At 38.0% G+C, this 27,318-nt stretch overlaps 1 protein-coding gene across 2 annotated transcripts in view; it reads right to left on the bottom strand.

The window, feature by feature from the left end:
- The window catches only part of UNC5C (unc-5 netrin receptor C), a 403,063-nt gene extending 377,092 nt beyond the window's left edge, over positions 1 to 25,971 (bottom strand). For both annotated transcript variants that reach the window (XM_043871228.1, XM_043871229.1), the window contains exon 1: positions 25,766 to 25,971. In XM_043871228.1, coding sequence (XP_043727163.1) covers positions 25,766 to 25,889 — 124 coding nt within the window. In that variant the 5' untranslated portion in view covers positions 25,890 to 25,971. The remainder of the gene's footprint in view (positions 1 to 25,765) is intronic.
- Positions 25,972 to 27,318: the final 1,347 nt, after the last annotated feature.

Below are 27,318 nucleotides of genomic sequence, written 5' to 3'. Positions count from 1 at the left end.
AGTAAAGAAGATCAGGACAAGGGACCAACAGCATTCACTGCAGTGCCCATTCCTTAGAGACCTCCTGTCACCTCTCTTCTGAGATAACTGATTATCTCTGCGTGTAGCAGAAACAGATGTCAGGACAGATAAAAAGTTTTGACTGTAGTTGAAACGAAATGTGGCTGTGCAATTAATTAGGGATATACATTGTGAAAGAATGCATGGCCATACTGAGAGAGAGAGAGAGAGAAAGAAAGAGAGAGGGAGAAAGAAAATAATAATAAAAACATTAGAAACTAATTTTTAAATGATTCTACTAGTTCCACTAAATTGACAGTGACAGTACTGTACCCAAAGTTGAAAGATCAAAATAATTAAAAGCAAAATAATTTTTGTAATTGCTTTTAAAATGATGTCAATAAAAAAATCAAATTGAACTTAGAGTCAATTAGAGTTCCAATTCTAAATACATAGTAAATCAAATGGAAACAATGTTACCTTTAGGAATAAATGTCAAAAGTATCAATCGCCTAATAAGATTTTTTAAAGCCTGAATTTCATCTCTATTGCATGTATACAAATAATTTATTTTTTTCAAAAGAAAAATGAAATATATGTCATCCCATCTAGGACTCAACAGAATAGCCAGCTAGAATCATTACACCAGAGATGTGATTTAAATTCTAGAAATTATCATTTTCTATGTTTAAAATAATTATTAGTATTAGTAAATGTAGCTTGTTTACCAGGCCAAATGTCATGATTTATGCAATGTTATTCTTCATCTTCAGGGTACAAAATACTTTCTAGATAGTGATAATTCAAAACAAAGACCCTGATGCTGGGAAATATTGAGGGCACAAGGAGAAGGGCAGGGAGCGACAGAGGATGAGATGGTTGGATGGCATCATCGACTCAATTGACATGAGTTTGAGTAAACTCTGGGAGGTAGTGAAGGTCAGGGAATCCTGGCATGCTGCAGTCCATTGGATTGCAAACAGTCGGACATGACTGAGTAACTGAACAACAAAATTCAAAACATGTCTGAAAAGCTGAATTGAAATAGACTTTGGAAAACTCTATAGATTCACCAGTAGGTTTAATTCAACCAGTGGTGGTGAACCATAAGTTGGCTGTAGAGTGTGGGAGTAAAATTACAGCTGTGAACCAGACAAGGGTAGGCTAGCCTTGTCTTTAGCTGGAGCCTCAGTTTCCTCATCTTCAATAGTTTCCTGGGATGGTGAGAGGATTCCAAGACATAATGCACAAATGGTGCCTTGGATGTTTTAAAACAATGGCACCAATTATGATTGCTGCTTTAGGGAGATGAGAAGCAGGCCCTAAAGTGGAGGCTGCAACCTTCAAGCAGCAGGCAGATGTCCAAGGGACTGCAAGTTTTCTTTGACCTGTCCTGCCTGAGAAGTTTCAAATAAAAATGGAGATTTCTGGCTTTTCTGGAAAATCTGGAGGCCATAGCAGGCCCACACTCCTGCGGTAAGGACTGGAGCCTTCCATGTCGGGCAGGACCTATGCTCTCTTGATTTGCCATGGTCCCCAGCGGTATCCGTCATCCTCCACTCAGCGCACTTAACTCAGAGAACCTCACTGGTCCCAGTTGGCACTGGAGCTTGTGACCGCTGGATTAGCCAAGGAAGAATAAGACTCAGAGGCATGGAAGATAAGTCTGCATGGGGCAGCTGGAGGTGCAGTGCTGCACAGGAGAAAGCGGCTGGAACCGAGAACTGGTAGACAGGTGTTGTATCCTCCGTCTGCATTAACACCTGTGTGAACTCTGGGCTCCATGGGCTTCTGTTTCCTCATCTGTAAAATACATGTTCTGGGTAGGTCAAGTTTCTGAACACAAGGCAAGTCAGTTCCCCATCTGCATTTCAGCTTCTCAAGTGTTCTTTTCTTTTAAATGATGTCACATTAGTGGGTCACTGAAGCCTGGCTGAATTAGAGGAAAGCCCTCCCCCTCCACATGCCCCTGTCAAAAGAAGACGCATTGCACACAGACTTGATGGAATACATGTGGAAGCTCAAGTGCCAAAAGGAAGTATAATACATGTAATGGTAGCAATTTTGAGAATGCCCTCCCTTGTGTTGCTGGCCTCATGCATTAGTTCTAACTGAGTAAATATAACTAATTGTTTCCCCACATTTATTCTTCTTCCTCAAATACCAATGACTGCTCAAGTACTAAAGTAATTACATCAGTTTTATAATTTTTCTTGGATGAAATTCCAACTTTATCCTCTTATAACTTTGCAGAGCTACCTTTTGAAACTTGATGGTTGAGTATTTAATTATTATTTGTATGCATTTTTCATTCCAGAAAATTTTAATAAAATGACTTGGGTAAATTCCACAAGATAAAAAGATGTGAACCCCATGTAGCTCAAATATGTTTCACCAAAATTTTCATTCAAGATAAGTACTGTTAAGAAAAAACAACAACAACAACAAAAAACCTTATGCAATTCTCATGTTAATGAACTAAGACTATTTCTTTTTAAAATAGGCACAATATATGGCAAATATATCATGCCTCTGTCCAAGACAGTTGTTTGGAAATATTCCTTCTTTTCAGTTCAAAAATCCATTTTGGTTCTGTCAGTTGAATTTCAATACACTCTGAAGTAGACATTAACAAAGGCAAATAAACCAACTTAGAGGAGGTTACTGTCAGAGTTTTCTCTGCTTTGTGTTCTGTTGCTGGGTATCTATGGAGCGTCCAAACTGAATGTGCTGATGCCATGCATGCATGCTCAGTCATTTAGGACTCTTTGGACCCCATGGAATGTAGCTTGCCAAGCTCCTCTATCCATGGGATTCTCCATGCAAGACTACTGGAGTGGGTTGCCATTTCCTCCTCCAGGGGGAACCCAGATCTCTTGCATTTCCTGCATTGGCAGGTGTATTCTTTACCACTGCACCACCTGGGAAGTCTAATGTGCTGACAGAGCCTCTCAAATCATAGGCCCATTTAATGACAATTCTAAGCAGTGGAATAACAACTAACTAGAATGAGAGAAAAGGGGCAAGACCAACCCTGGCAAAGAATATTCTGGGTCTGAATATTCTAGGTCTTTTGAAACAAATCTTGATTTTAATACTTTTTAAAATAAAATCTGCTACTGAAAACAAGTTTTTTTTTTTTAACCCCTGATAATACATTTAATAAATCATTCAAATAGGTTTCCTGAAAGAGTGAAGGTGCACAGGTAAAGCACACTCTATCATTTGAGACAGACAAGAAAATAGCTATTCTGATTAATCAATTATTCTCTTCAACATAAAAAAGGCAAAATCAGTCCAAAAATATGAAGTAAAGTATATTTAATTCTAAAACCACTATGAATATATATTAACTTTCTAACCTAGCAATTTAGAAGGTATTTCAGGATTTTGCAGTGTCCTGGTAAGTTGATTATTCATCCTGTTAAACCAGGACAATCCCAGTTTATGCTTCCAGAAATAACACTTAATAGCTTTCCCATTCATTCACAGAAATGACCTAATTTAGTCAATAATTATGTGGTCCCCCTACCTCTGTGTCATTGTAATGAGTCTAATCTTCTATTCAACATGCTGCAGACAAGCAGACATGTAGGTTCAATGATAAAATTATACCTGGTTAAGAAAATGCTCAATAAAAGAGTTTATAATACAAAATATAAGTGAATATACTTCTATACAAATTTTAGTTAAGATATACTTACATTTAGGTTAGTTCAATAATGAAAATAAAAGTTTTTCCATGAAGAATGGTCAGAAATAGCTCAAAAAAACTAAACTATCATGTAATACAAGAACAAATGCATTTCGTTCAATATCTATGAAATTTCTTAAAGTCAAAATTAAAGCCCAAACAAGTTAAGTAATCTCCACAAAATAACTATATTCCAAAAATTGTATAATTAAGTCAAGTTTTTTAAAAAGTTGAATATGGACCCTAAATGGGCTGCTCATTTTCCAAAGTTTAAACAATATTCTCACAAGTCAATTGTGTCATGTGTTGGGGTCTCTGAAATTAATCATATGGATTGGAAAATGATCTTACATATAGTTATATACTACCAACATTACAGACTAACAATAAAGATCCTAAAGAAAAAATTATTTGCATTAATTCCCTTGCGAATAAAAGTAGCTGATAATTCAATTGTAGTTTTATTCAAAGAATTTGTAGCACTGAAGAAAACAATTATAGGAACCAAAACATGTCTTTAATGCACACCTTGTATCATAGCTTTTTAGGATAAAGTTTCAAATCAGATAACAATATTTAAAATTCAGTATAAAAACTCTACAAATAAGTTCAAATAAATTTTTATGACAAAACTGACTGAACTCAAGTAAAGAGGTCAATTTCAATTCCCAATATTTTAACAACTAAGGATAAACACACACATTAAAAACAAAATTTTGCAAATTTTATACTACTTACGACTCTTCATATTCCCCCTTATTTTAACATTGTTTTATACTCACTACTTAATAGATTATGTTTATTGAAAAATAATAGATTAACTCACTTTCAATCACAGAAATACACTACAAATTAGGGCCTCTGATCAGTGTTACCAAATTGAGTTAATATTGTTAAAGTAGTGAAAAACTCCAGCTTCTTGTTTGGAGAGCTCTGCAACCCTAGGATTTTTTGAAATATTGGAGTAGCTCTTATCCTCTGTATCTTTCTTTATAGTCCTGAAGTTGGTATTCTATAGAGCTATCAGTATATATTTATATACACATCACTTAACATAGTAAAGCATTTGTAATTGGTTTTATGATTGTTATTAACATATGTTTTAGGAAAAATGAATTGTCTGTTTCACAGTCTTATAATTAGTGGGTCAGATGAGAAAAATAGCATTCATTAAGAATTATGAGGCCTTCATTTGAAAGGATATGAGGTGCTTTTCCTATTAGTCTAAAACAAAATTTCTTTATCTGTATTTTTAATGCAGTTATTTCAGAAACTTAATAAAGCCCTACCTCATGCATGACTGCAACACCAAACTGAAAAATCACTTTACACTCTTCTTCTACATTCTTCCCACATTTTCATTTTCAAAATTCTAAAACTGGAAAATACCAGAGCTTCAGAAATATTCATTGGCATCCCATATACTGTTTACCCTAGCAACATTCTTAGTTTCTCCAAATGTCAAAAAAAAAAACCAAAAAGTAAAAATGGAGATCTAAAGAGTAAGAACACTATTAGAGTTCTAAAAGTTATTATACTACCTAATTTAAGATTAATATCTATCAATTTATCTATCTAACCATCCATCTACCTATATTTCCAAACATTTGTGGAAGATGTTAGGCAAACCATTCTTACATTTAAAATTTTAAGGCTAAATTTCATAACTGTTCACATAGATCCCTCTGGCCCTTTCAATTTAAATTTACCTGAAGAATTTTAGTTAAGTATAGAAAGTGCTACAATTGACTTTGAAGTAGTTCTACAGGTTGCATATGCTTAACTTCATCCATTTGCTCACCCCTGAGATTCACGCAAATGGTCTTCCTCCCTTTTGTATATCCTTTATAGAGAAGGGCAAGTATCTACTATAGCAATCCTCTACCTTTAAGTACTGACATCATTTTATAAACATCGGAGCACCAAGGAGACCATTACTCAATATCCAAACAAGTTTTAAAACATGTAAAACTGTATTTAAAAAGAGACAACAAATCTACACAACTTGACAAACTCAAACTCTGTTGCTGGGAGATGCAGTAATGTCTGGCCTAAAGTACCTTAGCTACAGAGTATGTAATAAAATAGCTAAATTTGGATTGGAGGCTCAATTTACACTGAAGAAAAATGTAACACAGACCTGAGACAGCAAAGGCAAGAGCAACTCAGGACTCGAGAAATCAGAAACCAGGTCTCTGCAACTTCTCACTTCAAGGCAAACAAGTGCTGTTAATAAGAGAAAGCCTGAGGGAAGAATTGCTCTCAGAATTGAAAGGGGAAGAAAATGGGAAGAGATGAAGAGAAAACACAACCTTACAACTATAACAAAACATTTCCAGTGGCTGCCAAGTTAAGTGGAAGCAGTACTTACAAAAGGGAATGAGACATGTTGCCTTATTCCTTTCTCAAAATTAGCTAAGAGTTTATCCCAGTAGAAAGTCCTAGCACCAAATCATGTTTCTCCTTTTATCTCCTTCAAAATAGTTTTATTTATTCTGTCAATTTGCCCCCTTGTAGTTTTGTATGTTTTACCTGCAATTATTTTATCTTCCAAACAAGATTTTTAAGTTTCTTAAAGATGGGTACCACATTTTATTCTAGTCTATCTCATTTATCTCTATGGGAAACTGCAATTAATACTTCCTAAATTAAATTGATCTCGGCTGTACTAGAAGTTTTTACTCTGTTTAAAAAAAAAAGGTTAAATGAGACTATCACTTGAGAGAATATACTACATGTTAAAATAGAAAGATATTCTACATTTCACCAGTTCTAACCACATCTTTCTCCTCCATGTCAATTCTAAATTTCTTTAGTGAGAATGCAGGGAAGTATAACACGTGGATGCCTCGTTATCCCTATATAAACTATAAGCCCTGTGTTCAGCTTGGTACTTTACTCCACAATCTGAAGGAAAAGAACTCCAAATAAGTCAAAATATGCAGATAAATTTCAAAGCATAAAACTATTATTCTCCTTGATTTTATCTATCCGTTTTTAGGTAATTCTTGAATCTCCCATATTTGGGGTCCACTTTGAACAAAGGACTAAGACCCTCTACAACTTACATATATATTTTTAGATGGAGCTATCTTAAGCATGTGTCAAGTGTGACTTAAGTTTATTTTAATTTAGCTACAGAGGTCTTTTCTTTCACATTTTGAGGGCTAGTCTGTCCTGGTAAATTTCCAGAATAAATCTTATGTCTTCCTTTTAAGTAGGGCAAGATCTTGACATACAACTACTGTGGGAGCTAAAGGCATTTTTGGCAAGAGCAGTGGATGACTGACTTCTCCACTTATTTTCATAGTGATAAATACATGACTGATTTCTCCACTTGTTTTCACAGTGATAAATATATGGCTAGCATTAGGCAGGAAAACAAATATTCCCGAAAATACAAGCTAAGCACATCTGAGAATGAATGAGGTCTTTATAGATACATCACGACTCCTCAGTCCTTGAGAAGGTGTTCAAGTCCACATGGTTCATTCACTCCCACAACATAAAGACAACCAAATTATATGTTTACTTGAAAAAGAAAGAAAAAAGGAAAAGAAAATTCCCCATTTAAAAACATAAAAAACTACCCAGGCAGTTATGTTTTGTTGGTTTTCTTTAGTCTGTCAATGCCTCATACAGTATTAATAGAATTTCCTGTAAGTTAATATAAACCACAGTCTTTATAGTTTAAGATGAAAGAAAAATATTGAAATAATAGGACACTATCAAAACAACTTAGCTAAGTGCACTTCTTAAAGAGGAACTGGCATTACAAATCTCCATTTAATATTTCTTTTATAGCTTGATTACAAGTTTTTATTGTATATAGTTGATCATATGGATAATTATTCCTTCTAAGTACCACTCAGAAACGATGATAATATTTTATTTCTTTTAGAAAAGGGTGAACATTGAAAAATGCTATCACTGAAAGGTGAAATTCTGTACAGTTGACAAATGTCTAATAAATTAATATATAGTAAACTAGTAAAATGTATATTAAAGGTTTAGTGAAGTCGCTGAGTCGTGTCTGACTCTTTGTGACCCCATAGACTGTAGCCTGCCAGGCTCCTCCATCCATGGGATTCTCCAGGCAAGAATACTGGAATGGGTTGCCATTTCCTTCTCCAGGGGATCTTCCCGACCCAGGGATTGAACCTGCACTGCAGGCAGACTCTTTACCATCTGAGCCACCAGGGGCTCCTATATTAAAGGTTTGATTCTGATTTAATAGTTTCTTTTGTTTTCATTCTTCAAATTGAAGTTACAATTGAGAAGATTAACTTATTAAAATAAAAATTTTGGTCATGTATGATTATGGAATCTATGATTCAGGGTCATTTGAAGCCATGAAAATTCATTTTTGAAAAGCTAATTTTTCATTTGATTTATTCATGTGATACTTATTAAAATAAAGAGCAGAGCTTTTGTTTAAACCATAACCTTTTAATAACCAAAAGTGTCTAAAGTTGTTAAATTACTCCTTTTCTGAACATGGAGTCCAATCTTTCAGACTTCATATCTTGATAATACTTAGGCATATGGAAGAAGAGGTAAATTTGCATAAAAAGAATTTATTATACTTTCTTTTGTTTCCAAAGACACATTCTTTTAATATTGCTCTCAAGCCAGTTTTTATTTAGACATCGTTTGGTCTAAATTGACAGTCCTGAAAGCTTTCCTAAAGTAATATTTGCCTTTCTAAACATCTCTCTGGCATTCCATTATGGGCACCTGCTGCTGATAATTACAGGTCTGTCTCCTAACCACTTCCTCTGCTTTATGTCAAGGCAAGATTCAGGCTGCTTGATTACTAACAACTACCAGTTAAAGACCATTGCATAGCTCTCTGTGGTAATTACTCAGGGCAAGTTGGGTCTGTGTTTACTGAAGTCTTAACAAAAAAGAAGTAGTTACTTGTTATGATTTCCTCTTTGCTGGCAGTGTAGCATAATTCATAACATATTCTGGTCACCTTAAACGTGCCTACGAGAATATCTGGTTCAATAATGCTTTATAATGATACATTTCACTATATGATTTCCTAGTCTAGAAAACAAAATATCCTGCCCAAAGAAAATGGACTGTGGTCCTAGCAAAAGAACTTTCAAACAGTAGTCAATTACAGGAAGATAACTGGCTGAATATGCACTCCCAAACAGATTTATTTTTCTTGGCTCTGGACTACTCTGCCCCCTTTCCTCACCCTCCCACCTCATACTCACAGGATCATACCATCAAGTTGAATGTTTGTATCTTACACAAATTCATATTTTGAGTCCCAACTCCCAAAGATGATAGTATTAGGAGGTGAGGCCTTTGGGTGATACTTAGGTTGTGAGGGTGGAGCCTTCATGAATGGGGTTAGTGTTCTTATAAAAGAGACCTGCAAAGATCCTTTGCTATACTGCCAGGTGAGGACACAGACAGAAGATCGCTGTCTGGGAATCAGAAAGTGGATCCTTACACACATGACCATGCTGGTGTCTTGGTCTTGGACTCCCAGCCTCCAGAACTGTGACAGACAAATTTTTGATGTTCATAAGTCATCCAGTTCGTGTTATTTTGTTATAGTAGCCTGAACAGACTAAGACACATACCCTGCAAGAGCCTTATTTACTTTGTAGTAGAGAGAAATAAAAAGAAATACTCTATAGAGCAATTGACCTAATATAAAACAATTTCATCACCCAGTAAAAAATCTATTTTAATAATATTCCATGTGGTAGAATTCTATAACTGAATAATCAGGTTCTCTGAGGGTTGATAGGGTGCCGGTTCAATTTGTAGGTCTCTTTAACTCCCCATTCTATGTTTAGGCGAATTGACCAAACTGGCCAAGAGTCTAGTTGTATTCATATTGCTTACCCATCAATTGTCTGAGGTTTATTTCCTTTGACTATTGAGAACCCAAGTTCTTCATTACTTAATAGCCCCAAATTAAAGGGTGGGCTATCTGAAGTCAGGAATGGATTTCTGAAGTAAGGATAAGTAAGATAAGTAAAGATAAACCCTTTAGGCAGAATCTAAGAGATGGTGAATCTTCACTCCTGAGCCTGTCCTTTCTACCTTCAACTTCACATTCAGCTCACTGTGTACGGGAGCTCCCCAGGTCAGTGAAAGGGAATCAGGAAAGTTCTTGTAAACTCCACCCCAGTGGGTACTCACCAAAAGCCCCTCTAAGATGCGTCATGAATTTATCCAACATCATCAAAAGATCTATATTGTATGCCCACTGCATATATGCAGCTCCTGTTACGTGCTAGAGATACCACGGTGAGCATGCTTCCTGCCCTCTTCCTGCTGACAGGCTAGCTGGGGACACAGAGAAAAGGAAAGAGTGTTATAGTTGGGTGTAAAAGGCAGCTCTATGGAGAAATGAAGATCTAAACTAAGACATCAAAACAGAACAGAAGTCAGCTATAAGAAAGGGATGAAACCTGAGGAGCAAACAGTCGTTCACAGCAAAGGGAAGCATATAAGCTGCCATACTCACTCACTGCCAGCTTGTTAAGAATATCTGAAGGATGTCCCCTTCTAGGGCTGCACTGGAACACCCATGCCAGGTTTGGGGAAGGTGCATGCTCAGAGGAAACCATAACCACAGAGGAATACCAGGAATGGAATTAGAGGTTTAAGAACAAATATCTATGCCAATCGTGTTAAGTTTGGGTCTGATTCTAGAAGCAATGGAAAGCCATCAAAGGGTTTTAGGAAAAAGAGCTTTACTGATGATGTTTGTAGGATTTGCCTAGCTTCTGTGTGGAGAATTGAGGAGAGTGAGGCAGGACAGGAAGCAGGAAAAAACTTCTTTAGTAATCCAGTTGGGAGAAACAGACATATTCAAAATATGTTTCAGTAATAAATGTCATCTTTCATAATTTAACATCATTAAAGGTTGAATGTAAGTGCTTACAAACAACTAACATATATGAAACTCAAATAAATTAATTTTTTGTTTGCTTCAACAACTTGGCTTTCTAAATTGCCCCTCCTTCCTGAATAAAATAATAACAAATAAAAATGCATTCTGGCACAAAATAAATATTGTTCATATCAATTTTAAAAAACAACAAGACCTAAGTAATAACACACTAGAACTGCCTAAGAGCATTTAATGTTCAGAAAATTAAAGTTCTGAGAAGCTTGTCTTTATTTAAAAAGTAAACAAAAATACAGGTATACCCTAGAAGGAGGGGCTATAAATACAGTCTCATCTTTTTAATGGTTGTGGTTTTCCCCCTGGAAATCTTCAAAGAAAACTACTGCAAATCAAATGTTATATACAGTAGAAAACCCCACATGAGCAGTTTAATCAATCATTAAAACATTCTAGGTTGCTTCTGTTGGTTTTTTTAAATGGAATAAGATGCTATAAAGACAAGTTTTCATAATTATGTAGGAACTAAACCACACTGTTGATTCTAGACTTCTTATTAATTTTCTCTTTTAAAAGTGGGATGTTTCCTACAATGCTGGACTTGGGGAAGTGAGGGAGCTGTGGTTGCGGAGGGTTGGAGTAAAAACTAAGTGTGTTAAACTGTTTTTTTAGACAAAGAAAATGGCAACAGAATCAATGTTCAGTGGGCTTTACAAAGTGTTTCCTGTGTGAGTATCATTTTAGTGGTGGAGTTATCCTTGTTTATTTAATCAACGCATCTATTACATTGTTTGCTAAATATCCATAATTGCATTATTTTTGGTCATAAATGCTTTGGGTTATAGTCTTCCTGTCAAGTTGACATATTTGAGGAAAAAGCTTTTTATGCTTTCTTTTAATTTTACAATAACACTTTTTAAAGGGCATTTTAAAAAAGAAAAAACAAGATTATTTAATGTCACAGTAAACTAAAGACTGAACAATTATTTAACGTTAGAGTGAACTAAAAAATATAGTATTGAATGTTATTTATATCTAAAAGCATCTTTTATGTCAATTTTTTTCAAAATAAAGTTATAACTTAAGCAACAGTACTTCCATTTTATAAATGTACACTAGAAAACTTTTCATATATATCATAATTAACATATATGTCTGAGAAACTTAAGAGTTCAGCTACAGTTTGTTCATGAACTAATCCATTAGGAAAAAATACTTTATTAAATGCAAGTCAATTATAAAATACATAACAGTTTGTGTATCTTAATTTCCCTTTTTGCCTATATTATAACATGCCCCTCACACATATTAGAACTTTGGCTTTGCTTGGAAACTTAAGTTTAATAAATTTTGCTTCTACCCTAGGATCAGTAAATGCTTTGCTTTATGTCAGTAAATTTCTGATATAAGTGAAGAAGGCTGTTTCTATTCTTCTAGAAAGAATTGTGTTGTTTAGTTGCTAACTCATGTCCAACTCCTTTGTGACTCCATCGACTGCAGCCTGCCAGGCTCTTCTGTCAATGGGATTTCCCAGGTAAGAACACTGGAGTGGGTTGCATTTCCTTCTCAAGGGAATCTGCCCGCCCCAGGGATCAAACCCAGTCTCCTGCATTGCATGTGGATTCTTTACCACTGAGCCAGAAAGAATTTAAATGTTAGCAAAAACTAAAGAACTTTCTAATTGTTCTTTCCAGTCTTTTTACTTATACTTGTCTTTACAAGTATAGCTAATGTATAGTAGAGAAAAATATAAACTGATTATTTCATTAACATTTAATAGATACTAGTATTAGTGGAATATATTCTACATTCAGATTCTAGCATAGAAAAAAAAATCATCTAAAACATGTCCATAAAACCCAAACACATATGTGTTGAGTTTCCAAAGAGTTTTAATGTACATTAAAATCTGACAACTTAACAGGATAATTTAAAATGTGATTTTTAAATCTACCAAATTCTTTTTAAGAATTTCATCTTTGACAACATGCTTTTGTTGGTTTAAATAATATTTTTCCACCTGGTAGTACCCCCATTTGAGTGCAATCTTTTCATTCCTGTGATATATTCAATGATTTTCAAACTAGTGCCAAGACATACGTAATGAAGATACAACTGCAACAATCTCTAATGTGCATTAAGCATGTATCATGTGCCAGGCACTGTGTCCTCAATTCTTCCCTTTTTACGACCCTGTTAATCTTCATAATTCTGTGATGTGAATACTATTCTGACTCTGACATTCTTCTTACAAATGTGGGATGAAGCGAAGATATTTTAAATTCGTATGCAATATTCAGGCTTAGAACTAAGCTCAGTTTATTCATTTTTACCAAGAGACTTATTTATATAAAGGCTGCATAAGTATTTAATATTTCCCTAGCATAGATGCCAAGAATACTCTTGATTGTAAACATTATTTTTTTTCAATGAGTTTTGATTAATTTCCTACACCAGGAAATTATCAGACCCATACATACATGCATATATCTAATATGTTTTAATTCCTTAAGTGTCAAAAGAAATATTAAAAAGCAAAAAAGCAGTGATCTAAACCATTCATTATTCTAAACACAGTCATGATAATTACACTAAATAGACATTATTAAATACTATTTTAAGAAAAGTTTTCCAAGTATAAATGAAAAAATTCAACTTAACACCAAGCCATACTATACATTATGTTCACTCAAAATTTTTCAAAATGTAATTCTTCATCTCAAAAAAAAAAAAAAAGCACACTGTAAAATTTCCAAGAAAGCAACAGTATATTCACATTGCAGGGTAATTTTTTTTCTAAAAACTATTCCAAACTCTAACGTAATAATTGTCCTATTTCATTCAGTTGAGTATCATCTTATAATTTTCAACATAATTCAATTTCATAATACTAGTTCATAGATGTGTACAAATTTATCATGTGGCCAAATACTCTGGCATTCTCTTTTCATCTTGCGACAGATTTATGCAACAGAAAAGAAAAAACATACAGAAAATAGTCACTTTTAACAGATGTTTTAGTCCGAAAAACCTAAAGTCACTTTAGAATTAAAAATCAAAGCCTACTGGTTGAACTTAGGCATATTTCCATCTGTTATTAATGTTTGAGTTACACACTAAAGACGAGATTATTCATCAAGTCCCTCACGCAATATGTTAGTAAGTGGGATTTTGGTTAGGAATTTAATTGCATAAACTCTATCCATAGAAGCTTCCAATTCATTCAAAATAAGTCTTTACAGTGGCCTGAACTGAATTAAAACAGTTACCAGCACCAAAGAGAACTTCTTGATTTTATTACGAAATGCTTGTATGAAAAGCTGTGAACATAAAAGGGAGATCTCTGTCACCCCATTTTGGTTAAATAGTAGACCTTTCTTCTTTTTCTCCCTTTTCCTTTCTTTTTCCCCCTTTCAAGCCACACAGTTATGTGAGGTATTTTTTAATCATATAAAGAAAACTGAGTTAACTTTAAAACAAAAATAAACAAAAGATGTAATATCTCAGGTTGTGTGTGTGTAAGATATCTCAGGTTAGACATAAATAAATTCGTAGATTACAAAGATAAATAATTCTGAGTACTGGAAAATGTGATGAGAATTCTAGTGACCACTCCGAAAATATGCACAAAGCTTATACCCAAGTGATTAGGGTCATAAGCTTAGGCAGGCCTCCCTATTGTTGCCTGTACGGGGTTTTACTAATGGTCTGATAATGGGGAGGGGTGGTCAGCATGAAGGTTCTCGTAATACTTTATAGTGGTGTGAGCATGACAGCCACTGATTAATTACTGCCCTGTTCCCAACTCACCCATTAGATTACAAAGTGACCCTCACTGTCTCCACAATGGCCTCACAGTTACAGAACACTGTCCTAGGGTTCTTTAAGATAACTTGTTAAAAATCTTTGGATTCTATTAAAAATTTCCAGTACAACTTCCTGTCTTTCAGATGATTAAAATGGAGATTGGAAAATATTCAAAAGATGGAAAAACAGGAGAGGGGGGATAATATAAATATTTCAACCTTTGATTTCATTGTAGGCAGCATTAATAAATCAAATTGCTTAAAAATATTACCATAGTAATCTCCTTAAAGATATTAACACATATGAAGTTACATCTTTTTTTTCACTTGTGTTCTTTTTTCAATCTCCTTCTCCCTTGCTATTTATACATATAATGGTGTCTAAGGAGGGGGCTTCCTGTTGTTTCAAAATACACTGAAATACTAAACACTGAGGCTAATGGTAAAAAAATCACTCCACTTTAAATGAATCTCTCAAAGTAGTGCACATTAATACATGCTTCTATGGAAACAACTCTTTCTGGATGTCAGCTTAAGCTTCTCCATATGATTTTTCTCAAAGACTTCCTTTTAAAACCATCACTACCATTTATTATCTTCTTGTTATATAGACTGTTACTTTTGTTTCATCACAAATCTCTGCCTGCTTATTAGCAGCCCTGCCACTACTATCAGATGACATTTGTTTTACTTAATGTATGTAGTTTTAGAAAAAAATTACAGAACTGCTATTACTGCATTATATGAAAAAATTCCAGTGTACATTTAGCTGACACTGCATCAGCTGCTATTTAAACTGAGCTTAGCTAATGGACTTTTAATGTCAGCAGGGTTACGTGCAGTTACTGGCTATTAGCAGAAATGGCTCCTTTCTATAAAAATCACTTTTCCTCAAGTGTGTTGTTTGAACATTCCTTTCCCTAATTTAGTGACTGTCATTGAATGCAAAACAAACTCAAGGACTGTGGAATCTGCTGTTATCTTTAAGACCCTCTTTTTAACCTTGCAATTCAGCATTAAACAGGCAACCTCTCATTAGCATTTAGACTTGCAATCGCAAAACTTTGTGAGACATTATTATTATTACTTTGCTGTTCTTAACAGAATATTACATATTTTTCTTATGAAAACAGTATGTCATCCATGAACATATGATATATAAGATAGAGAACACAGGAAACAATTCCCTGTGTGCTAGAATTTATTTGCATGTTTTAAAATCCTAGTTCAGAAATGCCAAGTGATGTGGAAACATATGGCAATAATTAACATATATTTACATATTGATGTGTCATGTAAATATATATTAACCTGCATTTAATATAATATTAAAAACAAGCAGGAAATCATATTATCCCTCTATGTGGAATTAAATTTTTTATATTCTTTCAGTAGTAACAACTCTTTCCCCCTCAACTAATTTTATTTTTGTTCATTTAAATAAAGGTATCAATGGATATAATGGAGAAATCTGGAAATAAAAACACCTGTATGGCATCTGATGGAGTCCAAGAAAATTAAACATTCCACCTGGAAACATAATTCCATTTTATTAAGAAGTTGAAACATATCACCAGTTGAAAAACAACACAACTGACTGCTTTCAATCTGCCCAATCATAAGAGGTCACCTCAGGCAAGGTGCTTACCAGGCAAACATTGTCTCTGTTGAAGAGGGGGTCCCACGTGTGAATGAAACATTTTACTCATGCACAGAGGAGAGTCGGCCTTCTCTTTTGGTCAAAAAATTATAGTCTACTGTGTAGGACCAGGTGGTGCTAGTGGTAAAGACCTACCTGCCAATGCAGGAGATGCAAGGAACAGTTTGATTCCTGGGTGGGGAAGATTCCCTGGAGGAGGTCATGGCAACCCACTCCAGTATTCTTGCCTGGAGAATCCCATGGACAGAAGAGCCTGCAGGCTACAGTCCATAGGGTCGCAAAGAGTTGGACATAACTAAAGTGACTTAGCACGCATACACGCATGTGTAGGAAAATGTGGTATTTCTTCTCCACATGTTTAAAACAAGCCAGTGCACGTGGAGATCCCCCAGTTTCTGTCACTTGCAAGACAGGAGAAAACTGCCTCTATCAGATAACCACTGCACAAATGAAGCAGAGGCAGCTCAACTGTGCGCTTCTGTAGACAACTTAACTACTGGTCGACAGCTAGGCACTTTTTGCAGAAAAGTATGTAATTTTTCAGTTAGAAACCAGGGGTGAAACCCGATTCCCTATTCAATGACTACCTTATAATTTCTTTTCAGTAAGTTTGTTTTCATTTATTTGACAGGTTTTGTTTGCTTTGGGGGGATATTACCAAGACTGTTTGACAATGAATTATCCTAAAACAAAGAGTTACACACACAATTTGTGCAAACATAAGTGTGTGTGTGTGTATGCTCATAGATAACTCTTCATTCCACTAAGAGTCTTCCAGGAAATGCCCTCCTGGGAAATAATTCCATAGATATTTCATTCTATAAAAAAATGACATGTGTATCTCTCACATGATCACTGTTTCTAATAAAGTTAATAAACTGATTAACCCCATCCCTACTTGGAAAACAAATCTATTGTTAAAATTTTTTCTAGTCATCCTTCTTCTACATTTTTTCATCAGTTTATAGTAAGTAAACTCTAACTTTCTCTGCTATGCCTTTTAAATATATATATATATACACACATATATATACACACACACACATATATAGTTAAACATATATGTAGTTAATTTTTGTTTATATGTAAACATAAGCAAAAATAAATATATATTTTGATTAATATATAAGAGAAAGATATTGGTAATATTTTCTATAAATGTACTGTTATTTATATTAAAGATAAAACTTCATTCAAGCAAATTCTTTTCTGGGACAATTGTCCCTAATAACTCCTATAAATCCTAAGAATGATATTTAATTTCTGATGTACTGGTGAGATTTAGCGTACAAGGTTGGTATTATTAATGACATTATTTAACAGAGTAGCTGAGGAAATATAAATGCATTTTATAGAGACTTTAAAGGATTCCATGTATCAGTATATCACTTTGATTTAAGTCTAGATTTCTCAAACAAGTACATCCTGCTTAAACAGGTCTAAGTAAAATCCAAATGTGGTATATAAAAAAATACATCTTTTAAATACTTTATAAACTCTTTTGCTATGTTCATTGAAACAGGTGTGTATCAAGACTCTTTATATAAAGGTTTCAAGTCAGAGTGCCATTGAATATTATTATAATGAAATACTGATCTTACGTCTCTATTCCGGATAGCACAAACAATAAATCATTTGAGCATGCCTGTTTTTCCTCAGCTTCTGAGAGCAGTTTCTGAAACAGGCTTCTGTTTTCCACCAAGCTGCATGCTCTGTGGGTGATGGTTGTAGCAGGCTGGGAGGAAAATGTCTTAGGCTCTTTCAATACTTGAATTTGATCCCTAACACATTTAAAAGTTTATGTTCTCTCATGATCTTATGGAGATACAGAAGAAAGAAGGAAAGTTGCTAAAGAAAATAACAGGTAAGGTAATTACTGTTTTCTCTAGAATGACTCCAAGATTTCTGCTTGCCAAACTTGCCTACTTCCATTGGGTGGCTGCAGTGTGTATATTTATCAAACTCTTTATTCAATGGAAGATAAAATGAATCGTTTTCCCTTAGCAAAAGCTGAATTCAAATGTCAACATATTTCACACAGACATCACACTCAAAGTGAAATTGCCATCATTTACTATGCCTTTCCAATCGAAGTTTTTATTGTGGTAGTAATCTGGCTATTTGGTTTGGATCAGAGGTAACACAGGTTTGTGATAATCACATATAATAAAACAACAACAATGCTTTCTTCACTGACTGTCGCTTTTAGTTCCTGAAAATATCAGAGAACACCATTTGTTTAAGAGTAGTCTCTGATTCAGATTTTGAAAGATTTTTTTTAAGGTTTTTGAAATTCCAAAAAGAAAATGGAATCATCTAAAATACTCAATTTGAGTGCAAAAAACAAACTTGCAAATTCACAGAGACTAGAATAGTCCCAAACTGCTCCCCTTCACTTTTGCCTGATACCTGGATGTATTTCACTATGCCTGTAATTTATAAGTGGATATTATTATACCACATGCCTATCATAGTGCGCTAAACTTCTATTGTCTAAGAGAATGTACATTACGCATTATCTTAAAATAGTTATTTTTTCTGTACAAATGGTCTACTTTACTTCTACATTGCTCTTTCATATTTTGTATTATTATGCACATTAATTTTCACGAATTTTGAAAACACCTGCATTTCCACTCAAGGACATGTTTACCCTTATAACTGGGCTACAGATGTGTTTTAGTGGGCAAGCACTAATGTGTTTTTACTGGAAATGAATGTTCATATATAAGATTTTTATTCTGAACAGAGGAAAAAAGACAACATTTGAGTTCAGTCAGTCCATGATTAAATAATCAATTAAGACATTGACTAAAACTGGAAAATGTTAGCATTCATCAATAAACTTGTTTAATGTGCTGCGGGAGTTTCTGTTGTTTCACATTCTTAGAAGAACAGATAATACACGTTCATCTACATGAGGCATTTTTATGGCTCTCATAATTGCCAAGAAACGAATCTAGCCACAGGATCCAAATGACAATGATTAATGAAGATAAAACCCTTATCCTCACAACATTTTAAAATAAATAAGACTGGTAACTCTGGAATGAAATTTGATTAATCAGTATCATCTGTTAACAGATGATTATTTGGAGCCCTCATATTTTAAGTAAGAACTCTAAGAAGCACATCAATAAAATGAAGTCTCACCTGTCTCCTCTCTCTCTCATTCCGCTACCACACTGGGATGAGACATGCTTATTTAATTAGAAGAGGGTATTCCCCAAACACTGGAGTTTTCAGATGTTAAGCTTATACTTTCACTACTTAAAGCATGTTTGAATCACTACCCATTGCTAATAAAAAGGTATACTGACATAAGGACAAATACCAGCATATTTGGCACTTTGAAAGCTTCAGCTCACTTTTCAAGTTATAACTTCAATTTAATTAATGTCACAGTAACTTTAACACTATGTGTGAATAACTAGATATGTTTTAAGTATCAAATCTGGAGACATTCTTCTGTGGCTTTCCAAACCTCATTATATAATCGTAAGGGAGCAACTTTTGGGGGGCAGGAACTCTCAAAATGAGAAACCACATTACAACTTTAACCGTGAACTCATTTTACTTGTAAAATTATAATAATATTTTTAACATTTTGTTTATAAAGAGTCCAAATATTTACAACATAATATATGTATTAGGTTTTCATGAAAAGGCAGAAATTCTTCTAAGAGTTCTAAACAGGTAGAGAATGTAAAAAAGCTTACTATTTTTGAGCTTGTTAGCTCATTAAATTATTATTATACAATTTTTGTTATTAAAATCTCAACAAATTTGGAGGTCATAAATATTTAAAATAAGAGAAACTAAAAATTATTCAATCATTGGATTTCTTTTTAAAAACTAGAAAAAAAGAAAGTAGTTTTTAAACTATTGCTCAAAGCAAATTTACTATACTTAAAAAATGTCACATAAAGAATAGAGTTGAGTTTCTCATAGTTTCTATTTTAGTTTAAACATCCTTGAACTAAGTGATACTGGAACAATACCCCAGGTCTCATATTCATGGAGCTTTCTTCTACAAATCCATAAGCAATCTGCCGTCAAAGAAGAGCCCATACATAGGAGTTAGGTTAAAAGAGAAAAAGAGTGAGAAATTTAGGACTCTAACTGCAGACTAGGCAATCCAAAAGTAAAAGTGGAATGAAAATACTATAAGATAAAGATGTGTTTTAACTCTAAATAACACAAAACTCCCACAAATGTCTAGTTTTATCTTAAAATTTTGTCAGAAAACATTTACTACAAGCATGAGGGAATTCCCTGACTGTCCAGTGGTTAGGACTTGGAGCTTTCACTGCTGGGCCCCTAGATTTGATTGCTGGTTGGAGAACTGAAATCCCACAATCCACATGACATGGGCGAAAAAAAAAAAAAAAAGCACTAAACATGAAAAAATGGCATTAACCATTCAACAAATAGAAGTAATTAAGTGTGACACTTTCAAAATACATATTATCTAGATTACCCATGTTGTTCTACATTATGATGCTGAAACCAATATAACTATTGCCAATATATTGCCAATATAACTTGAATATATGAAAGTCTTGGTGATTTGCTTTCCCTTGTTTTTCTGTATTTTTGTGTTGTTTTATCATGTATTCCATTATGATTTTTAGATATACACTTGTGTCTTTTTTTTTTTTTAAGAAAAACTATCCACATTTGCTCAACAGGCTGGTTTTCTCAAAACATTTATCTGAAAATCTGGAACTTACATGTAATTTTTAAAATAACAGTATTTATTAAATAAAAGTGTTTATGGATTTATGCAAGGTTATTTTTCAATATGCATTGTAAAGATAGAAAGTCAAAGAGTGGAGCCAGGGCTCGACAGGCTGTGACTTAACATGGCATTTTTAGAACTGGTATTAGGTTAATTTCCCAGATTGCGTGGGAAGGAAGAAATGTGGCTATGAAAAGAGACAGCTTCCCACAGGCTGTTCAAAGAACCAGGAGTCTGCAGTGGGACATTTTGGAGCATTTCTTCAGACAACTCCATTTGTGACTTTGGGGGAAGCAGTGTCTGCAGCAAACCCTACTCTGGGTTCAAAATTATTGACCTTTAATTTCTTTAACTTCCAGATTTCTTTGTGGTTTACAGAGTTAGAAACCAAAGAAGACTGTTGCTCATACTTTTGATGTGTTAATTCATACAGCCCTCATCTGACTTATAGTTTACCTTATCCCCATTTTACATCTGAGGAAACTGAGGCACAGAGAGGCTAAATAACTCACCAGTGGCCACACAGCTAGGAGGTGGTGGCGGCAGTATTATGAGGCGGTCGTAACCACTAAACTAACAGGCAGAATGGCCACACACCACTAACAGCCTCTAAACTGTGCCTCCCCAAAGCCAGACCAATGATATATTAAACCTAAATAAGATCTAATAAGACAGTTGCAATGCAAACAGCTTTAAGACCAAACCACTTCCAACCAAACTCCTGCCCCTAACTTCCTCTGTGCAGAAATTACGGAACACCTGCTACCACTCCCACTGCAACCCTAGCTTGTCCTGTTTACTACTAACACAGGATGCTTGAATCCAGAAAGTACCATACCTATGCCCACTGTTATATTTCAGAATGCAAATCATAATTCTATGGTTCTGTGTTCCTCGAAGAGTGAAACTGTCTTCTCAACTCCCTAACAAATAGCACACAGTATGGGACATAATAATTGTTCAGAACTTTACTTCTAATACCATACACTATGCAAACAGCTCATAGATTCCTAATTTGAGGCGAAGTGAACAGGTTTGTTCCTAACTGCCACAAATGCAAAAGTCACACTAAAAAAGAAGACGTAGGCTAAAAGAGCAAGGCAAGAATGCTGGCTCAAGCCCCATCCCCACATGCTTCCCCATTATCATCTTGAAGTGGCTGCTGCGTGTAGTTTTAATGTTTCTTCTGAGAGTGACTCCCTCTGCTGCTCCAGCAAAGCCATGACCTAAATCAGAAAAGTGCTAAAGGCAGTTAGGGCACTGTGGCTATTTGCACTAACTGAAGAACCTAGCATACATTAGAGAACAGTTATTTTTAAGTCTCAACAGTAATTCTAAATATGCCATAAGGGTTTGCCTAGGAGAGCTGGATGCCTCTTCCATACCCTTAGGAGGGTTGCTTAACAAGGATCTAGTATGAATTCTGATGCGGACAACCAGACTATAACAGGAGACGCTCTAGGGCTCTGTCTTGCTGAACATGGAATCCCCGGGATCCAGAACACAGAAGGCCAGGAAGTCAGTAAATGTTAACAATTTAATGGTTCCTCAGTCTTTGCAAGTACTTGAAAAGTTTGTTCTCTGAAGCCTTTTAAGTATCCCCTAAGCTAGAAGACATGAAATTATTGTTCTAAACAAAGGTAAACTAGCTTACTTTTCCTAACTACAAATTCCAAATGTGAACTTAAGAATTTACTCTGCTCCTCAAAAAGAAAAACTGTATAGTATACATGTCATGAAAGTCAGTCTCCCATGCCAGTTTTCTATTTGTACCACATCAATATGCATAAAGGCATGAAAGTAATTTTTACTTTTTTTCTTGGAAGAAGTATATTGTTTTAAAAACATTACAAATTATCTTACAATAATAGAGAATTATCCCAATATAATTAGAGTCTTCAGTAATTTTCTGTTCTGACTTTGGTGGTGTTAACACTCATAACACTAGTTGGTGCTAGATAAGCAGAATATCAATGCTGTGTAATCCAGGAATAAAATGCATTTCAAGAGGACACTAATTTTGAAGCAAACTGGACACACACACACAGCCTTTTCCTGGTGAAATCTTTCATTCTTGAAAGTGAGAAACACCACAAATTCCCTGGAGCTAGGAGTTCCCAGCAATCTTGAATGAAACAATTAGAACATAACCAGAAAGCAGAAAGTTGTTGCTTAAAGCCTAAAGACTCTCCCAAGGACCTGTTTAAAATGACTGCTGTCTGTTTTCAAACCACAGTTACAAAACGAGTCCACTCACAAATAATATCCATTCTGCTTTTTTATCTTAAACATCTGTTATTTTCTTGGCTCTCTCTGAAGACACGTATTTCCTAAAACTTCCAAGTTTCCAGTATCTTTCTAACAACAGAATAAAAAACCTTATCCACATTGTAAAGTGCTTATATTAACTTTCTCATCTTAATTGCATACATACTTCCATTCATAAAAAATCCTCTATCCCCATCTTTAAGCCCTCAGCATAAGGAAATCATACCTTGAGGAAGCAACAGCATCTTTTATTTCCCTACTGATCTAGTCCAAAGAGAGAGGAGAAAAAATAGAAGAAATTAGAAGGAAGAAAGGTCTGACTTCCTTATCAAACCATTATAGGAGTGTGATTCTGAAAAGAAAGTGTATTTAATAGTAGTTCAACAGAAAAGAGGCTGGGAGTATGGATTAGGGTGACAGTGATGGTAGCAGAAAGTAGAGTTTGGGGCTTTCTACATTTTTGACACCTAACAGGAAGACCTGGTATCCTGGAATACAGAGGAAACCAAAGATTAAAGGGATGGAATAGTGTGTCTCTCAAAGACAAGATTCAAACAGTCTGTCCACCAAGAACTGAAAGAAAAAAATAAACGGAGAAAAACAGCAGTGAAATGCACAAACCCAAAAGAATACATTTAATTGTTCCACTTAAGATCAGAAGAGTTGGTTCAACCCTCAATCTTTGGCTTGCCTGGTCTATCAAATGAAAAAATGTGTAAGAGGCAAACGCTCAGTCTATCCTGGGCATCTTTTCTTTTCATCGCTTCTCCCCTCTTCTTTCAATATTAATCCACTTACAATCTTCTGTTTGATTATCTTTATTGATCTTTTTTCCTATCCAGTCTTTTTAATTTGGCTGTAGTAAGCTCTCGGCAGGGATCCTCTATCTCCCGTTTGGCATCTTTGGGGACTTTAACTTGTCCTTTCCCTGAACAGTTCTCTCACTGCCTGGTCCCCCTTCCGTCCCCACCTCCACCCCCACCCTATAGCTTAGGCCTTTGTGCGCCCAATAACAGCAGGCGAATTCCACTGGGAGTCACGCGGTTGATTCCACAACAATTCATCAGGTTGCTCACTTCAACTTGCAAACGCCCCCTCTAAGTACCCTCAGCAGCCGTCCTGAGAACTTCTTCCAATTTCAAGAAACCTACAATAAGTTTATGATTCTCAATGGGGAGTCCTTTGTAAAACAGACAGATGAGCTTTAGAAATATGAATAAGAAAACCAGGGCAAAACCTCGGGGATGGGCGGCATCTGGCTAGAAGGGAAGGATTTATGAGTGTGGCTACTTAGCTAGGCAGCAGGAAAATTTACTCTCCGAAGTAGCTACGGCTAATTCACAAAGCCTAGCTAATCACTTACCGCCCCACCCGGACCACACCAGCCTGCGCCGGGCACCCGCCTCCACCTCCCACGCCCTCGCCCCCAGCTCCTCTGCAGATCTGCGGGAATGCTGTCGCTAACCTCCGGAGTGTCTGAGCATCTCCCGGGGAGTTGAGGCTCTCCCCGCACCTCCTCTGCTTTCCAAATTTGGAAAGAGTGTAACCGAGATGATAGGATGCCTGGATTACCTCCGAACGCTGCGGAAGCTTCCTCCACCCCCACCCTCATCCCAGGGAAAAGCTGAGCTGCTAGCGCGGAGCCAGCGACCACCACTAAACTGGGCGGCAAGACCCACGGGGGCGCTCGGCTTGGCCGGGAGGTGGAGGGGGGTCAGATGACCCGAGAGAGACCCCGGAGAGCGGAGTCTTGGCTTTCTCCTTTCGGTCTCTTCCACTCCGCTTGGAAGGGCTCGGGAGGCAGGGATTTGCCTCCATCACCTCAAACTCGCAGGGCAAGAAGAAAACGGCGGTCAGCCTCTGTGTCTCCCCTCCGCCCTTACCCACCCTTAACTCCTGGCTGAGCTCCTCTAGATCCCGGGTGTGCCCAGGGCCCCGGCCACTTATTTTTTAAAGCGCAGACGCATTAAAATGTCAGTTATAAAGTGGCCGGGTTACCCCCGGGGAGTTTCGGATTTAGTTTGAACGACCAGCCCGTTTCCTCAGAGCTGAGAGGTTTTAAGTTTCTCCGTCGCCGGCGAGGAGGGCGACCCGGAGAGGGTACGAGAGCGGGGAGGCGTGCACACCCCAGGCCTGCCGGGGGCTGGGACGCCGTCCCGGTGCCCCGCGAACCTCCACCGCGCCCAGGGCGGCCGCCGACGGGCACCGGCGTCGGAGGGTCCCCGGCCGCAAGGGACACGTTATCTTAGCTGAGAGCCCTCGGGCGTCTGGCGTGTTCAGAGACTCACTGAGGATCCCGCAAACCCAGACCTGGCACAGCGCGGGGAGCCTCTGCGCATCAGAGAGCATCCGCGGCTGGCCACGCCGCAGCCAGCACCCAGAGTCCCTCCAAACCTCGGTGTGGGCAATGCACGACGTGTGAGTGTCGGGCAGAAAGTGCAAGAGACACCCCAAGCTCCCACATGCCCAGAGGTCGACGCGTGTCCACACTCCGTGCGTCCCCGGCCCCGCTGTGCCCATCTCCGATGACAGATTAAAAATAATCATGACCAAAGCTTCCCGACTAGTTGGAAAAGTAGAATTTAAAGTGATTTCCAGTTGAGGGAAACGAGCCGAAGTAAGGAAGTCAGGAGAACTGGGGAGGAGGAGAGAAAGAAGGAGGGAAGCCCCAGAAGCGGAGAGAGGCGGCCGCGGAGCCGGCGGACCCCCTTACCTTGGGCGGCCGAGCCGGTGCCGCTGGCGCTGAGCAGGGCCAGGGCAGGTAGCACGAGCATCTGCAGCACGTATCCCAGTCCCAGTCCGCAGCGGGCCGCTGTCGCCCGCAGACCTTTCCTCATCGTCGGCCGAGGTGTGCCGGGGGGAGCCACACACACAGAGGCGCGCCAACAGCCGAGAGCCCCACTGGGCTGCCGCCGAGCCGCTGCACCGCGAAGCTGTCTGAAGAAATAATGATCACCGAGCGCCACACTCCACTTTCTTCTAGGGCAGGGGCCAAAAGAGGGTGGGGAGAAGACGCCGAGGAGGAGTTTGCAGGTCCCTCTTTCGCAGCGCCTTCCAAACCGGCGGCTTCGCGAGAGGCTGCTCTGCCCCCACTTGGGAAGTCCGCGGAGGCGCAAGGCGGCCACCTCGTCGCTCCCCTCGGCAGCAGGAGCAGCCGCAGCTCCGCCGCGCGCCGAGCCTGGACTGCTCCCTGGGTCCCCTCGCCGGTGCCGCACACACACAGGCACGCGGGGGGCGGGAGGGGGGGCGGAGGGAGAGGAAGAAACGGCGAGAGGAGGGGGCGGCGGAGGGAGGGAGTTGCGCACAGTGAGGCGCTCGCGGCTCCAATCGCGAGGTTCTCCTGCGGGCGGAGACTTCCCGGCTGCCGCCGCCGCCGCTGCTGCTGGGTGGCCAGAGAGGGTCACCTCCTAGCTCGGGGCGCACAGGGGCGCGGAGGCGCTGGCCGCGGAGGCGAGGCGGGCCCAACCCAAGTCGGTAGAGGGGTAAGAGGCGGCGGGAGCGCGCCCGCTCGCGTTATGTAAGCGAGGAGTGAGGGAACAGCGCGCCCAGAGCCGGAGGTGGAGAGCGGCGGTGGGTTTATCTGCGGAAGCTGAGAAGAGAGGGACCTGAGGAAAGCCGCGGCTCGGCAGAGTGGGAGCGCGCCCGCCTCCCGCCGCGCGCCAGACCTGGACTCCGACCGCGCAGCGGGCGCGCACCGGACACTTGGCCGCGGCCAGTGGAGCCCAGCCTGCCGCCCGCCAGCTACACCCGGGGCCGCCGCCGGAGCCCTGCTCCCCGGGCTGGACTCGCGTACCACTTCAGGTCTCGAAACTCAGTAAGCCGGGTTCGAGCAGAGCTGAAGTCCTGCGTGCCGGGGAAGAAGGCAGGAAGCTTTTGCAGTGCCCCAGTTCGCCGCAGTCTTGGGGTCGTCAACGCCAACGCCACTCAGACTGCCTTATGCTCTGGGCTTCTCTGTAGTGGATCAGTAACTGAAAGCTCAAGGAAAACTCCTTCAGCAGAGATTTCTTTTCGTGCGTCTTGGGGGCTGGCAAGGTTGAGTATGTAAAGAGTGGTGAGATGATACCGGAAAAACTCCCAGAAACAGTGCCCAAGAGAATTTGTAGATACTCACTTAAAGTGATGGTGGAACCTGTGACATGTCTTCCATATTCCTAACGATGTGTGTAAGGACTCAAACTGCAATGAATTTTTGTTATTATGTTTTTACTCAGGAAAGAACTGCCTGGGTAGCTAGGTTGTGGATCCCTGTTGTAATGGTGAAGGGGA

This window comes from Cervus elaphus, chromosome 17 (assembly GCF_910594005.1).
Source record: "Cervus elaphus chromosome 17, mCerEla1.1, whole genome shotgun sequence".
NCBI lineage: Eukaryota > Metazoa > Chordata > Mammalia > Artiodactyla > Cervidae > Cervus > Cervus elaphus.
This window is presented reverse-complemented; position numbering and strand designations above follow the sequence as displayed.